Source organism: Triturus cristatus, chromosome 4_2, assembly GCF_964204655.1.
Source record: "Triturus cristatus chromosome 4_2, aTriCri1.1, whole genome shotgun sequence".
Lineage (NCBI taxonomy): Eukaryota > Metazoa > Chordata > Amphibia > Caudata > Salamandridae > Triturus > Triturus cristatus.
In genome coordinates this window covers 794,143,034-794,160,404 of record NC_140586.1, presented here as the reverse complement: position 1 = coordinate 794,160,404, position 17,371 = coordinate 794,143,034, and the positions used below count along the sequence as shown (strand labels likewise).

General features: G+C 43.1%; 1 protein-coding gene across 1 annotated transcript in view; it reads left to right on the top strand.

Annotated features, from left to right (window-relative positions):
• Nucleotides 1-17,371, top strand: part of LOC146835057 (vitamin D3 hydroxylase-associated protein-like) — a 568,587-nt gene that overhangs the window by 315,342 nt on the left and 235,874 nt on the right. The window contains exon 4 of the mRNA XM_085602723.1: nucleotides 8,779-8,909. Within this exon, the coding sequence (XP_085458849.1) occupies nucleotides 8,779-8,909 (131 nt within the window). The remainder of the gene's footprint in view (nucleotides 1-8,778; nucleotides 8,910-17,371) is intronic.

The window sequence follows — 17,371 nt, the reverse complement described above, 5'->3', positions numbered from 1 at the left end:
TCTTGCGAAATAGGACCGGCTTGGAACTTTCCATTTCGGGCAGATGGCAGACACAAATTCAAGGAAACCCACCCCTTCCACAAATGAAAAAGGAAGAAGGTCCAGCGCTAACATTTTAGCCAGCTTCGCATTGTACAATCGTGCCGTTGGGTGGTTGCGTTGGAACTGCCCCTCCAACCTAAACATGCTGTCAATGGTAGGCTGGCTTACTTTCCTTAGTGGTGCCATTAACCCACTAAGGCTCAACGACACAGATTGTCTCATTGAGGTACTCGCCGGTCGCCTTGGTGTCTCACCCACACTCTGAGTATGGCTCTTACTGCGGTGCCACTCTGATGTTACTGAGGAGGATGTGGGCGTTACCACTGCAGTGACTGCACTACTGGAGACAGGGCTAGAAATGCCTCCCTGTTCTTCACCTGCCACCACAATAATATCGCTCCCTGATTCCTGACCAACTTCAAAGGGTTTAGTTTTCCTACTTTCTTTTAACTTAAGTAGGTGATCCTCCCACACAATAGTGTGGTGTATTCTGAGATGACTTGCTTGTCCTCCGGTACCATAGTTTGTACCAAGCTTACCACGCCGAACACCTTGCCGACAAATTGCGCATATAGCAACGTTCTCCTCCTTGGCGCTAACAGAAAAGAAGTCCCAAACTGGGGAGGAGAACTTTCTGGCACTGCTGGATGTGCCACTTTCAACACCAGATGAACTTGAGGGGGTGCTTGAAAATATGTGACCCTGTCCACCTACACTGTGACTTTTACTACCACTTCCTACTGAGGTGGTTGAGCTGGATGTAGGTCCCTGCCGGGCCTTGGAAAATATGGCAGCTGGAGGTAGTGGTGGTGTAACCTGTGTTGGTGAGATCCGTGCTACATCCCGCTCAGTAGCAGCCTTTCTGGATAGGGTTAGAATGTCGGTCTCCAATCCCTTTGGGGCGGGAGTAATGTGCGTGATGTCTGGCTCGTCTTCATCAACATCATCACCCCCCTCTTCTACATCTACCTCCATAACTCTAAGTTTTTCTGGGACCTTCCTTTTCAGAAGCAATGTCTTGTGGCGTACTTCACTCTCAGACCGAGCTGGTGGGACCCAAGTGTCATCACGATCATCAGAAGCGGGGCTTGAAGAAGATGATGGACTAAGCCTCCTTTTCCTTGCTGGTGGTCTGGAAGACAATAGATGTTCTGAAACAGTGGTTTGACTTCGCTCCGCTTTGTCTGCAGGAAGCTCGATTTCCTGAAATGCCCCTACGTCAGGAGCAACAACTACTATGGTGGGCTGTTGTGGCGGCTGCTGCTGTTCTGGTTGCGGCGGCTGCTGCTGTTCTGGTTGCGGCGGCTGCTGCTGTTCTGGTTGCGGCGGCTGCTGCTGCTGTTCTTGTTGCGGCGGCTGCTGCTGCTGTTCTTGTTGCGGCGGCTGCTGCTGCTGTTCTTGTTGCGGCGGCTGCTGCTGCTGTTCTTGTTGCGGCGGCTGCTGCTGCTGTTCTTGTTGCGGCGGCTGCACACTGATCTGCTGAGTTTGCGCCTGCGTTGAACTTGATTGTGTACTACTTTGCGGTAATGACATTTCTTCAACATCGCTGCCCGTTAGTAGACTGGCTACCTCTGCGACAGTAAAGCCCTTGGGCCTAGGTTGGTGGGGTTGCTGGACCGCTGTGCTGCTCCCAGCTTGGTTCCCGGACAACGCTTTGGTGCCAAAAAAAACCTTGGCCGGCACACCACCAGTCGTGGTTAATGGCACTTCCTTTTTCTGTTCCTTCTTCTCACCAGCAACTTTCTTGGTACTGGACCTGGTACCTTTCTTTGGGGCCATCTTCTTCCGATGTCAGGCAGGAGGCAGATGCACAACAAGTTCTGGTCACACGTGGGCGTGATGCGCAGCAGGACTTCTGTCTGGCTGGCAGTACAACGGGTAGCCAGGTGATGCCGATGACACCTCCTACTCTGTCTTTTGTGCACCTAAAAGCAAAGAAGACAGGAGAAGAACATCAGTGAAATGTTGCATTTGTTTTTGTGGTTCAGTTACTTAGTACTGTACTAGTGCAAACAAAAGATAGTCTAGCCATTTATGAATTTTTTTTAACTAGAGCTATGTTATACTACTAGTACTGTGTACAGCCACACTACACTCTCAGGAAGGTGATGTCTAAAAATTCAACAGATCACATAGAAAACACTTGATCAATAAAGCTGTGGCTACCTGCTCTGGTAGCAGTGGATGAAAGCAGGCCTGTTGGCAGACAAGGCCAGGCAAGCTTGCAGGCCTAGGCCTCAAAATGGCCACCAGCCACATGTCCAGGCCCAACAACATCAGCAAGGCCACCCCAAAAAACACACTTCCCCAACTCAATCCAATGCCATCCATGCCCAAAATGATGTCTAAATTCAACAGAGCACACAGAAAACAGTAGATTACTAAAGCTGTGGCTACCTGCTCTGGTAGCAGTGGATGAAAGCAGGCCTGTTGGCAGACAAGGCCAGGCAAGCTTGCAGGCCTAGGCCTCAAAATGGCCACCAGCCACATGGCGAGCCCCAACAACATCAGCAAGGCCACCCCAAAAAACACACTTCCCCAACTCAATCCAATGCCATCCATGCCCAAAATGATGTCTAAATTCAACAGAGCACACAGAAAACAGTAGATTACTAAAGCTGTGGCTACCTGCTCTGGTAGCAGTGGATGAAAGCAGGCCTGTTGGCAGACAAGGCCAGGCAAGCTTGCAGGCCTAGGCCTCAAAATGGCCACCAGCCACATGGCGAGCCCCAACAACATCAGCAAGGCCACCCCAAAAAACACACTTCCCCAACTCAATCCAATGCCATCCATGCCCTAAATGATGTCTAAATTCAACAGAGCACACAGAAAACAGTAGATTACTAAAGCTGTGGCTACCTGCTCTGGTAGCAGTGGATGAAAGCAGGCCTGCTGGCAGACAAGGCCAGGCAAGCTTGCAGGCCTAGGCCTCAAAATGGCCACCAGCCACATGTCCAGGCCCAACAACATCAGCAAGGCCACCCCAAAAAACACACTTCCCCAACTCAATCCAATGCCATCCATGCCCTAAATTATGTCTAAATTCAACAGAGCAAACAGAAAACAGTAGATTACTAAAGCTGTGTCTACCTGCTCTGGTAGCAGTGGATGAAAGCAGGCCTGTTGGCAGACAAGGCCAGGCAAGCTTGCAGGCCTAGGCCTCAAAATGGCCACCAGCCACATGGCCAGGCCCAACAACATCAGCAAGGCCATCCCAAAAAACACACTTCCCCAACTCAATCCAATGCCATCCATGCCCTAAATGATGTCTAAATTCAACAGAGCACACAGAAAACAGTAGATTACTAAAGCTGTGGCTACCTGCTCTGGTAGCAGTGGATGAAAGCAGGCCTGCTGGCAGACAAGGCCAGGCAAGCTTGCAGGCCTAGGCCTCAAAATGGCCACCAGCCACATGTCCAGGCCCAACAACATCAGCAAGGCCACCCCAAAAAACACACTTCCCCAACTCAATCCAATGCCATCCATGCCCAAAATGATGTCTAAATTCAACAGAGCACACAGAAAACAGTAGATTACTAAAGCTGTGGCTACCTGCTCTGGTAGCAGTGGATGAAAGCAGGCCTGTTGGCAGACAAGGCCAGGCAAGCTTGCAGGCCAAGGCCTCAAAATGGCCACCAGCCACATGGCGAGCCCCAACAACATCAGCAAGGCCACCCCAAAAAACACACTTCCCCAACTCAATCCAATGCCATCATGCCCTAAATGATGTCTAAATTCAACAGAGCAAACAGAAAACAGTAGATTACTAAAGCTGTGGCTACCTGCTCTGGTAGCAGTGGATGAAAGCAGGCCTGTTGGCAGACAAGGCCAGGCAAGCTTGCAGGCCTAGGCCTCAAAATGGCCACCAGCCACATGTCCAGGCCCAACAACATCAGCAAGGCCACCCCAAAAAACACACTTCCCCAACTCAATCCAATGCCATCCATGCCCTAAATGTGATTGAAAATGAAATATATTCAAAAAACAAAAGGAACAGTTGCTTCATCATGCACACACACACCCATGAGGCCATGCCCATGGCTAGCTCGGGCCTACTACTACAACCCACAAAATTAAAAAAAAAAATTAAAAAAAAAAAAGGAATGATGATAATTAATTATCAAAAATAAATTGTAGTTACACAACAACTGCAATGCCCACAATCAAACACAACAACCACTTACTTGTAAAATATCCTATTCCAAAAATCCTGAAATCCAATTGCAATGATGCAGCAGACAAAAAGAGTGATCTTTCCAGCTCCAAATCCAAAGGCAGAATGAGCAGGAGATGGACAAAGCACTGGGAGGAGCCTGCTGGACAGGAACAGGAAGTTGGAGAATCTGTGTCACTTCCTCCCTCTCTCCACCTTGTAAAAAAAAAATGACTCCTTGCACAAAAAAGGAAAGCCAAATGTGAATGTAAGGAGTTCTTTTCATCCAAAATCAGTATTTGCAGATGGTTTCATGCTGCTAGAGCCGATATTCCTCTCCAAATTGTAAATTTTACGTTGTTGAGTTCTCCAGCTTCACATTACTTCCGCCGGCGTGTCGAAAACGATATGATCGCGTTCTCTTCTTTGTCCCTGTCGCGTTGGATATGACGTGTTCGCGGTCTCTTTCTCCTGTTCGCGTTCGATTTCATGTGCCCGCGTCGCGATGTAGAATGACATGTTCCAGATCTCAATCTTCTCATACTCGCGCGGTGTATGATCGCGAGAAGAAAGACGTGATCGCGCGACAAATGACGTGATCGCGTGAAAAATGACTTGAATGCGGCCGCGAACTCTCACGAGACAGCGCAAAATGGCTACCAAAATCCAACATCTCGTGGAGAACGCGACCGGGTCAAGAAAACTTGTCGGAGAACGCAGGGATTCAGGTAAGGCGATCGCGAGAATGTATTGTTTTACAGCGCGAGCAAGAAAAAAATTATCGCTAAGCTGCGGAATGCGGAAATTTTGACATTTTCGCGCTTTCCGCGGAACGCGAAAATGCCAAAATATCGCAATTTCCGCGAACGGAACGGAATTTTGGCCCAGGCCTAATGAACATGTCCAAAACGGTCACGATTTCATGCAAATATAATGACTGAGATAAGAACTGTAATGAGAGACTCATAAAAAGAGATTAACAAACTAGAAAATATAAACCGGACATTCAAACAAATAGATATATATTATGACACAGTTGTCTCCAGCACGCCTACCCTGCAATTGTATAAAATGATCTTAAGCTATAAAGGCTCCTCAAAGGTAACTGTTTTTTCTTTATAACTCACTTCAATTCTGCAGGGATGAATCAATCCAAATGTGGCATTAATATTTGGTATTTATTTATTTAATTGCATAAGTTAATTAAAACCATTGCATTACAATAGAGCATTAAAAAAAGTAAGAACATCACAATTCATAGAAATAAAACAGGATATGAGAAAGTGCAATAATTAAAATGCCAGTGTTTGTTTAAGGGCTTCTTATCATGGTTTCAATTGGGCATTGCTTTTCGGCTAGACCCATAAGAAAGTGTCACCCTGCTGGCTCCTTCAAATCGCCAAGGCTGCTTTAATTTCTCTTCTTTTTGCTGATACTCTTTTTCTTATCAAGTGATTATACTTGGCGACTGTGGTGGGAAATGGACTTTCACAGGCCTCTATTTGAAATAGTCCAGTATCAGCGTTTGAACAGTTCGAGGACTGGGTCAGGGGCAAAGCCAAGGTACATAGCACCCCTGATAGTTTGAACGAATCTAACACAGAGCCAGAATATAAGGTTCATTTTGTGTAAAGCATAGAGCAGAGGCTCCTTGACAGGTGGTTACGTTTTCTTTCAAGCAAAGGTCTCTAAGGAGAAGCCTCCTTTCTGTTGTTAAAGTCGGGCAGCAGCACAGAAGGTGCAACCATGATTCTCGTGGCATTAATAGTGCATAACTGTGGGAAAAGATCAAGAACCTGCTCCCTTCTATCCACTGTAACCATAGCCACACCCTGAGAAAAATACAGTTTTTGACCGTAAAAAAAGATTTGTTTCCTTTGTTTAGAAGCATTAAGAATTTTGGTGAAGTCAGCTAGTTCTAGAAAGAAAATGACAACTCCTCTTGGTTTAGTGACTGTTATTTTTACACAGTCTTTGAGCTCTTTGAATGTTCAATGACGTAGTTGGAGAGAGATCCAGAAGTTTTGGAAGAAATGATGTGAAGAAACGGTCTTCTCCTTCTGTGTTTTACTGTGCGCCATAAATTCTCAGATTATTCCTGCCATTTTTATAATCAACGTCTTCCGTCTGTCTCTTTAATGGAGGGAGTTCCTGCTGCATAGCTCCTATTTTAGTAGAATAGTCTTGCATGTCACTATTTGTTCCAATTCAGCAACTCTTTTATCCATAAAATAAAACCTTTCTGTATTTCCTCCAGCAATATCTCCATATTAAGAGGCAGAGGAGATTTTACTTGAGATGATAAATCATTTTAAAGTTATTTATTAGTAGACAAGGGGATATTTTTATGCATTCCCTGATACTTTGCAATAACTGCAGAAGTTCCTTCAGAAATTGGAATGACTGCCTCTGCCATTGTCAGAGCATTATTAGCAGATAAGGAGGTTCATGAAGAATTATTAAATTTAGAACGAATGTATGACGTTACAACGCATACATTAACAATGTGGTATTTTACATTGCGTTTGTTGCAACGCAAGTCATTACAAAAACTTGCGCTGGAGGGTGCTGGAGTTAGAAATAGTATGATTTACTGTTGCAACTCCAGCCTACGTTACAGTAGGTGAGTGTTGGAATAGTAAATCATACTATTCCTTAGCTTAGAGCACCATCCAGCGCAAGTCATTGTAACGACTTGCGCTGTAATGCCCGCAATGGAAACATACCACGGTGTAACGACCGCATTGTGAAGGTCGTTCTCCATTTAGAACTATTGATGGATAAGTTATGAGCAGGTTTACAACTAAGTAATCTCCCCATATATTAGAAAGCAAAGAGGAAGCAAAAAGTTCTTTAGAACATATTTAGGAAGAAGTTATGAAATCTTCAGCAGAGAGAAACACCAATATTTGGAAGTCCTTTGGGTTTAACTAGCGAAGCAATGGTAGTGGGTAAATAGCAGAATGAGAGAGAGACTGTTATTAACAGTACTTTATAATGTTGTCACAGTGAAGAGCATAATGAAGATAAATAGTGCTTCTCGTCAACGAAGAACAGATATACAAAAAGCAGATGTGAAGATAGAGGTAAACTTGTGTGGAGAAGATGAGCAATGGCAGCTAAAATTGAGGAGTTCCTCAAAAGTACTGAAAGACGCATTAACAGTGCTGTAAAGACTTCATATTTGTGAAGTATTAGTGCTCTGGGGTTTTTGAGGAGGGCAATTACTTTTTCTAAAAATTTACGATGCTCGCCATTCAAAATGGCAGGCTGACTGTGCGTGGCTGCTATGACGTACACAGTGAAGACTGCTTACTGAAGGAAGGTCAGTAAGTGCACAAACTTAGTCAGTTTAAAAAAATCCAGTGTTCGCTCATCCGTAATTGCTGAAGCTCCAGCGTTGAGATGGAGCTGCAAGGCTACACATCAATCCCGCTTAGTGTTCAGCCCACACCACCCCTTAGCCCCATCTATTGAGTTCTGACTTTTGATTGGTCTAGAAAATGTCATAGCCTGGGCTAAGAGGAAAGGAGATGGGTGGAACTATTGAGTTAATGAATATATTTCTGTATGTAGCAGCATCTAAAAATGAGGTATGGAGGATTCACATTTATTTAACTAGGTTTACTGTACATCTTGCATTGAAAAGCATTCAGCACAGTCATGGTGAAGGTCAACTGGGGGCCAAGTTTGGCTCCCTCAGTCTCCAGTGGAGCTACAGAAGCAGGGAAGGATGGTTTAGGTTTTCAAGACTTGGCATGATAATTTTAGGCAGGGGTAATCCACAGACAGAGACAAAGCAGGGAGGATCCCCAATTTGGATCCCAAATTTGAGAACGAAGCTCCCATAGATTGGGTCTGGTTAGCTAGGGGCAGGTGCAATGTGGTTGGTGTATGAAAGACCGGTGTTTAGCTGAGATGTGAACAAATAAATCCAATGAGGCATTTATGGAAGTGATATAGAGGATGATGCCACAGGTGCCAGCTATTGACTACGTATTGTACATGGGACCATTGACATTGCAAGGAAGGTAAAGGTCCTAATTCAAGCAAGGAACAATACACAGTCACCACTTTGTGGGTAGTAAAGGGATGCCATAATTTTGGTGCAGTGGTACTGGAGCAGAGAGATGGAAGGGCCCCACTTCACCACAATTATGGCTGCCTTTTACTGCTGCACTATTTATAACTGTGCCCTATGCTGGACCGGCAATGTGAAGCTTCCAAAGGTGAATACCATCCACTTTTTTCCTACATTGGAGAAATGTCAGCTTATCAGCAAACTGCTAAATGTCCTTTTTTCCCAACTGTATTGACATGGTAATTTATTGATAGTTGTGCTCCAACTGTTTGAAATGTAGAGTAATATGAAGAAATTGGAGGCAAGGAGAGAAACAAGAAAACGTTTAGATCTTCTCATTTCTGTTATAGGTCCCTTGTTACACTCTTCAATATGCTTTATGTGTGTTAAAGCTCTAACTTATGTGTTTGTGCTAATGTGTAAATTGTTGGAATCTAAAGAAACTGTACAAGCAATAAGGAGACGTTCTGGCATTTGATTTTTGATGATCTGCTTTCCGTAGGGTTATGACAGTGGTTGTGGCCTTTTAAATCAAGGTGTCCTTGACCAAGAAGATAACGTGACTGTCCAAGTATTGAAGAAGCAGGGAGCCATTCCTTTTGTAAAGACCAACATTCCACAGAGTTTAATATGGTATTTATTTAGTTTTATTTCTAAACATTCTTTAATTGTTTACCAAAAAATAATTTTCAATTTGAACCATGGATATACAAATGGCAACTTTAATTATAAAAGTTAATGTTAGTGTAGGAAAATACAATGAAATCAGAGCTTTGTTTTTTCAGGCAATTACAATATTTTTTATAGAGTGTACTCATCCTGAGACGTCGGGTTGCTTTACTGGAGGAGAACCTCATTAAAACTGCAATAGACATATCACTTCAAAGTATGTTTTTCAAAGCAAAACAAATTCTAAATACCATTTACATGATAAACAATTTATAAAAAGAAGCCTTGACTCTCGATACTGCACCTATCAAAATGTAGGGTATAATCTATGAAAGTGGTGCTCAGATCAGGGGAAGACAGCCTCCTGGGTCCCCATAAGCGGATACAATCCACACACTGATGAAGTCTTGCGAAAAGAGACGAAACGCGTTGGCTACATTGATGTGAATATTTTTGTATACCATCAATAAAGAATTTCAACACATGACATGTCTGATGACACTTTAATGAACTTGAGAAATTTAGAAGCAAACCTCGCTAACTAAATAGAGTTCAAATCCAGTGTTGCAATTTATTACTTTGTCTGAACAGAACAGACCATATTTGAAAAAAATAATAGATAGTGGGTGCGGATCTCTTTTGCATACCATTTACATGATAGACTACAAAATGCAATTGACAAACCAATGGTCTAAGACCTCTGTCTGTACCTCTCCTATCTTTTCTTTTCAGAGATCTCTGCCACAGTGGTGGAGAACTCCACCCTCATAGGTGTACTGTTTTGTAAATGCGGTAAGGACCAGGGGAGTAGTTGGTAAATTTAAGAAGGGGTTTGGGAGGGACATGCTAATACAGGTCACATACCCATAAACGAGTAAATCAATGCAATTCATAAAACACACTTCTCAAGTTACTAAAGTCATAAGAGGTGTCAAAGTGTCAAAACAAACTCAAATGCACTCCAGCCCAGCCTTGGAGTAAGGGAAGCACCACACATGGCCAATCACTGATACTGCAACACATACCCAGGAAATGAAAGCTGGGTAATGGCACTGGTTACTGAAATGTTTTAAATATCATATCAAATGCTCTGCAAAATGTAATTTCTTATGTGAAATAGAATCCCTTTGTATGACCACTCCTTATTTGTTCTATCCTCTCAACTAATGAACAACCTGACTAATTACCGTCCCATTTCCCTCCTCCTGTTACTAGGGAAAATGCTTGAAAGCAACATAAACCAAAGGCTTATGTTATTCCTTAAGCAGCATGCGATCATAGACCCCTCCCTATCAGGTTTTATAGTGGCACACAGCACCGAGACTGCATTGGTTGCTGTTACAGATTCCATCCGTCTCTCTCTGGATGCCAGGAACATCTGCTATGCTTGTGCTGATGAATATCTCTGTGGCTTTTAATACCATTTCTCAGGCTGCATGAGATTGCTGTCAAAGGCATTGTCCTGAAATGGCTAGTCAATTTCTTTGAAGATCGATCTCAAATTATTACTCTGGGTCCCTTTAAATCCCCCAAAAATTTTTTATGTACAATTGTTTATTTTAGTCTGCCATGGGAACCCTATATTTATACAGACAGGAAAATGTTTATTGAAAGCAATAAGTTGAAAACACAATTATCCAGTCTTAAGGAAATCTGTGAGAAATTGGGTTGTTGGTTGAAGGGGGTGACCCCTGTTCAAGCAGCAGCCACAATCCCCATCAGGATGAACCAGAACAAGTCCTAAATTAAACTGTGCTTAACCCTCAGGTAGCTTGGCACAAAAGCAGCCAGGCTTAACTTCGAGGCCATGTGTAAAGTAAAAGCAAGAAAATATTCCACACTAATTTAGAAAAATAGAGTAAATTATAGTAAGCTATTTGACACCAAAAGGACAAAAATCCAATCGGAGTTGTGATTTTTAAAATGTTTTAAGTGAAACATAGCACCTAAAATATCAAAACTCCAACTGCGGTCATCTAGTCGCGTGAGACAGGGGTCAAAGTAAAAAAAATATGGCCAACAGTGATGGAGCACAGTGCCAATACAAAGAGTGAATTGGGCCCTGTCAGTGCTTACCTTCGAACTTAGAAGGAATTCTGAACTAATGTTCTGAGACGGTAATGTTCAGCGGGGCAAGATTTCTACGTTCAAACGTAGTTACTTTTGGGAGGTGAAAATCTCCAGTGGAACGAGGCCGGAGGCTGTAGCTGATGAGAGTTCCGCTGGAAATCACTTTGGCAAAGGACCACTAAACAGGATTTGCTGCTGTGGAGAAAAACGTAGCTGCAGCTGCTGCGAAGTCAGGCCAATTGGCAGTGCACCTTGGGCAGACAGACTGGCAGGTTGGTCCTAGTCTTCTTTCAGTTCTCTGAGCAGTTTTTAGCCCAGTTTTGGATTTTGGCTATCTGGACATCTTTATCACAGCCACTAAGAATTCTGGACTGGAGGGACTCCACTTGGGGGTTTAGGACTCAGTCAGGCTTGGTCAAGATGGGAGTTCAAGTTGGAGGGGGCCTTTTCTGTTCCTGAGAAAGCCAGCAAACTAACCCTTGGAGTCACTTTGGTAATCTTGGGTTCAAGTGGTGAAGCATGGACAGGATTCTAAGGGTTTAAGGCAGACTCAAAGCAGAAAAGCAGTCTTTGCAGATGCAGCAAGGCAGTCATGTTGAGTACACAGCAGGCCACAGCAGCAGGCAGTCGTCAGAGTCCTTCTGCAGATCCAGAAAGTGAACTGAAGGGTGGGTCTGAGGGTCCCTTTTTATACATGGTTCGTTTTTTGAGGTAGGAAAACGTTTCTACAGAATTCCCTTTGAAGTCCTTGAAGACTCCTGACTCCCCTGCTCTGACTCCAAGCTGGCTCCATGAACAATGCAGGGGCGACATATCCTCTGTGTGAAGGTAGAGCACAGCCTATCCAGCTGCAAGTGGAGCTGTGCCTAGCTCCTCCCCCGCACCTTGCAAGTTGATGGTCCATCCAGGCACACCTAACTAGTCCTGAGCAGAACTCATGGAATTTTCCTCTGCCGAATCACACGGAGTTACATAAAAACTCAGCAAGATTCTCTGGAGTTCCAGCAACAGGTGAACAATGCTCATCATGATAGTCGCACTCTGAAAAACACAGAGGAAAATGGAGAAAAAGTACTTTAAACCCAGGCCCCCACACTCCCAAAAATATGCAAACATTTTTGCCCTAGAAAAAACTCATAACATTAATGCAAAATGGGTTCCTACTGCAATTCCAGGCAACCCATAGGAACATTTATGGAAAAAGAAAAAAGAAAAAAAAAAGTAGCGGTCCATGCCCTCAATCAAGCAACAAACTTATCCAAACATTCTTCAATTTACTTTTTTTTCCCCCAAAAAAATCTTAGAATCCGATGGTATATCAGGAATTGCAGACAAACAGAGTGATCCTTTCCTTTTAAATCCACACAAAAAGTGACCAAGGGTTAGACACGGCAGTAGGAGGAGCCTCCTGGACAGGAAGAGGACGTTAGAGTCTCTGTGGCACTTCCTTCCTGTTAAAAATATAAAGTAACATTTAAAATAAAAATGCATTTTGAGTTAAATAAAACTACCTTAACTCTCAGTTTGGGTAGACTACCTGCTCCAAAAATTATTTTTGAGTTGATTTTGCTGCTGCTCGAGTAGAAAATCTACTCAGGAAGCAGCCCACTGAACACCATTGCTCGAGACCACCCATGTTCATAAAATCTCACCGCAAGTCCTTCTAGTGCACGCAAATTATGCCTTGGGACGCCAAATCTTGCTTGCCAACTTGAATTCTGAAGAGTCACACTGTTCCCATTGTTATAGCATTTCTCAAATGGGAAAACATTCTGGGAGACTGGTGGATTTTAGCGGGAACACCTTGTTACAAGAGTAGCGCAGATTTGCCAAAATTCTCCAATTCTGCTTGCGGAATTAGAATTCCACACGGTACTACACCTAATCCCTTTATTGTGTGGCTATCTGGGGGGAATAAAAAAAGTCCAACTGCCAACTACACCCAGTCATGTGACCTAGGAACATGTTGCAGGCATCAAATAGTTTAGGACAGGAAAATGGCAACTTTCTAAAAGTGGAATTTTACAAATTGTAACATAAAATTTGACTTTACCTTTAAAGAGGAATTTTAATTACAATTACTCAGACACCAAACATGAAATACCTACCTGTTCTCAATTAAAAGTTAGCACTCATTAAATGTAATAAGGAAACCAATGTTATTTTATGGGAGAGGTAGCTTCACTGTAGTGAAGAACAAATTTACAAACTTTTCACTACCAGGACATGTACAACTTAAAAGTTCATCTCTAGCCTTTAAATTACAATGCACCCTGACCTATGGGCTACCTAGGGCATAGCTTAGGGCTGACTTGTATGCAATAAAAGGGGAGTTTAAGGATTGGCAAGGGGTTTATATTACCAAGTTGAATTGGCAGTTTAAAACTGCATTCAGGCTACAATGCCAGGTATGGGATATGTTTTAGGTAGGGGTGGGCTGTAAACTCTGCTCCTCTGGTGGAGGAGTTCTAGAAAATTTCTGGCAACCTGGCAGAGTTTGATCTCATGCATGGCTCATCAGTGTTAAGTTGCAGAGCACAAGCGAGAAAATCTAGCGCTAGACCGCCTCCCAGTGAGATTTCTATACGTGGGTGGTTGGTGAATGTCGCTACCGCTCGCGTTGCGAAAGCTACCGCTCACGTCAAGAAAGCTGCTGCTCCTATAGAAATCCTACTGTAGCGGCAGAATGCAAAGGCGCCCTCTGGCGCACCATGTGGTGATGTTCATGCTGATTTTACAGAGCAGCACAAGCTCCCGGCGCTAAAAATCAGAGCAAATACTGAAACGTACCGAACTCTGCCACTTCGTGGAAACCAATCTGAACTGCGCACTTCAGAGCCTGCAATCCCAAGGCTGAGAAATAGCCAAGGGATTACAGCCGCAGGCCTCCAGCCTCCAAATGAGCACTGGGTTAGCCTGCTCCAGCCACTGCAGCTCCAGGATTGGCTGGTTTCACATTGTACTAGGGCAGAAGTCCTTCCCTTTCTGTCCGAGTCAGCTGAGGAGAGCACCAGGAGGAAGAAGGAGACAGCATACAGAGCCTGCGGCATAGAGGACACAGAAAAGAGCGTCGGGTGGCAGGTAAGTTCTTTTTATTTTTTATTTTTTTATGTGTATTGTTGTCTGTTTCTCCCCACCTCCCCGTCATTTCCGAGTCACTCTGCCCCCCACATCAGCCAAGATTGATGGTCTTAAACTCACCTTATCCCACTGCACTCTACACAGTGCACATCAAGGCGTACACTGTAGCTGCTCACTCAGCATTGTAGTTCCCACAGTCTGGTGCACCATAATCTCCCTGCAGCCTTTCTCAGCGTGTGCCCCTACCCAGAAGCAAGTCTCTCCCTTCACACAGTTTCAGAGTCTCAGCCAAAAGCCCTGTGAATAGAGGACGCAAGGACACATTTCGTGCTAATAATTGTGAAAAATGCGAGAACATTTTGCCAAAATATGCATAGTTTTGGGGTCTTCTGCATAATGTCCACAAATGAAACTATGCAAATTTCACACAGGCTTAGTCCACTTGCCAGAAAGCCATCTAAAGTTAATGAAATAAGCACCACTGAGTTGAATTATTGATACATAAGCTATACTCACCCAGGTATTGCTATGAGCGTCCCTGCCTTCTCCGGCCCCAACAGCAAGGTCACAAACATGCCATGAGGCCTAATTCAAATAAGGAACATGGACCCTGGTTGCATAGAAAAAACACATCCATCATTTGAGTGCCTTAGGTCTCTCACACTCTTGGGCTCTGCTGCCACTGCTCTTGCTGTACTAATTATAGCTACACTTCATCCATGAGTTATTTTCAGGACTTGTGGAAAGATGTTATCAGCTCTAAATATAAAAAACAGCGCTACACATGGGTGTGTAATATGCAACAGTGAAAAGTTGCAATTGGAATATGAGACCAATTTATGTCTGCCTTAGGTACAAGTAAAATGAGATAGAATATTTGAGACTATGGTGGACAGTATTTTCCCCACTATGCTAGTTGTTGTGGCTTATTTGAATAAAAATGTCATTGTTCACTATATAAGGAAGGGTTTCCCCTCCCTCAACTTTCCTAATCTATAGCAAACCTCAGGCTTCTTTGGCTGATGTAGTACTATTGTCTATAGTAAATTCTGTTTTCAGTATTTTCTTCTTTAGGTCCCTCTTTACTATTCAATGTATCACTCACTTCTAGCATCTTCCCTGTGACCTACAAATCTGTTATCATCCTTCTTCTGCTTCCACAACCATAACTAGGCTCCACTAAACTCTACAACTTCAATCCTATTTACCCTGTTCCTATATTTGTCTAACCTGTATTGTATTTTTTCAACTTACCTCTTTTCTTTACCTTTCTCATCATACTCTTCTGAACTCTCCTTCCTTGTTAGACATCAATGGATCTGTATAGGGCTTGTTCCAATCATTATCTGTCTCATTTTCTTTGGAAGATTCTAAGTTGACTATTTTCCCGGTGCACTCTGAAGTTGCCCTTGGTTGTGTCCTGGGCCCTCCATTTTTCTTTTTATTCTATACCTTTGTTTTCCATCATATCTTGTTTCGCGTTTGTTCTATACCTTTTATTCTTTCTCCACTATCTTTCAAATGTGGGTTTCTGCCTGTATTTCTGCCATGGTGGCATGGATGTCCTCAATTCAAAACTCTTTTTCATCACATATTACCAGTCCTCCTGAAATCTTTTTACACCTTCCCAACTCTTTTTCTACCTCACCGTGTAGCCCTAGCTTCTCATGTGATCATCTCTTATGCTTCTTCAAGTGATCTTCAATGTCTCTAAAATGTGTAACCTCCGAAAAATAAAATCTTTAGCTTTTTTTTCTTCTGTGGAGCTATTGCCCTCGAAACATAGTTCTCTCCCATTTTTATTACTGTTCCTATCTCTATGTTGGGATTCAATTCAATAAAGCTTCATTCAATTTCTTGCAGAGAAAATCATAAAGCACATCAAATCTTACATCTTTATGTTTGTTTTCATAAATATTGTCGCACCTTTTCAGATTCATCACAATTCTTCTGTTTGTCTGTTAAGGGCTGTTGTCAACCAGTCACTCATTATCCCTTACCTCATCCAATTTCACTAACTGGCTTTGCTTTTTCAGTTTGGGGTCCATTTCTTCCATCCAGTCTGCAAATATATGCATACCTCAACTCAGCCGTATTTATTCATTAGCCATTGACTGTTTGCATTTTGTATGAGCTGCAACTGGTGTTGCAGGGATTCTGCACATACACAGAACTATACGCAGAAAAACAGGACCTCGGTGTATAGGAGTTGTACCTTCCTACCACCTTAGTGCCCAAAATCCCAAAACCGACTAGCTATAGTGTTTCATTCGTTCTCCTACATAATCACAAAGCTACAAATGATTAGACAACCGAGAACACAACTCTCCAGACTCTCTCAGAAATCGCAGAAGCAAGACATACCCTTTCGCTCACTTACTCGTACTTGTCCACAATAAGGATTGGCAGAGTCACGGTAATAGTTCAAAATGTTTATTTTACCTATTGTGCTCTATAATGCAGTATATGAGCCACTACCAGCAGCAAAATGCATACACCTAGCACAGTTAGCATTATTACAATACCATAGAATATAAAAGGGGATGTCATTATATAAGGAGAGTGGAAAAAGGACAATAAGGCCTAACCACCCTCCTCTTGGTAAATTGAGGTTTATTATCTAAAGGAAGATCTCTGCTTTCTCAGCAGACCACATACCTTAAAGCCTAGATGGAAGGTTTACATCATAGGTACAACATAGCTCTTCTCCATGGAAAGGCTCTCTCCAAGTTTGTTTGGACAACATGTATCCTTGTAATATCAAAGCACGAGTCTCCAGCAGTGCAGCTGTGGTTAGCATGTTTTGTCTAGGTGCTAGGGACTGACTAGAACAGAATAACAAGGGGCATTGTTTATCGACCTTGCACATCGTGTTCAGACTAAACTCCAGGAACTAGCAGGACGCGAAAAGCAGACAGTTCTCATGTGAAAGGCATAAACAAAGTCTTAAAAAATAAAGTCATGAGGTAACGTTCGCAAAAGCAGCATCATGGCAGCAAAGCTCAAGCTAACTCAGCAATGTCGACAATGACCCTAATGGTCATATAACACTCTCCCCCTGGTAAGGTCATAGCATGTAGACAAAAGATTAATACAGAGTTCAAAGTTGAGCAGAGTCCAGTAGTGCTTGAAAAAACAGTTTGGGAAAAAAATATGTAAAATTAAATTCTATGATGGTCAAAAATGTGTTGTTTCAATTATTTAAGAAGGAGGTGGATAATCCATAAAGGTATGTGAGCTCAAGAATGCAATTCGTTCCTAAAGGCCATCCCTAT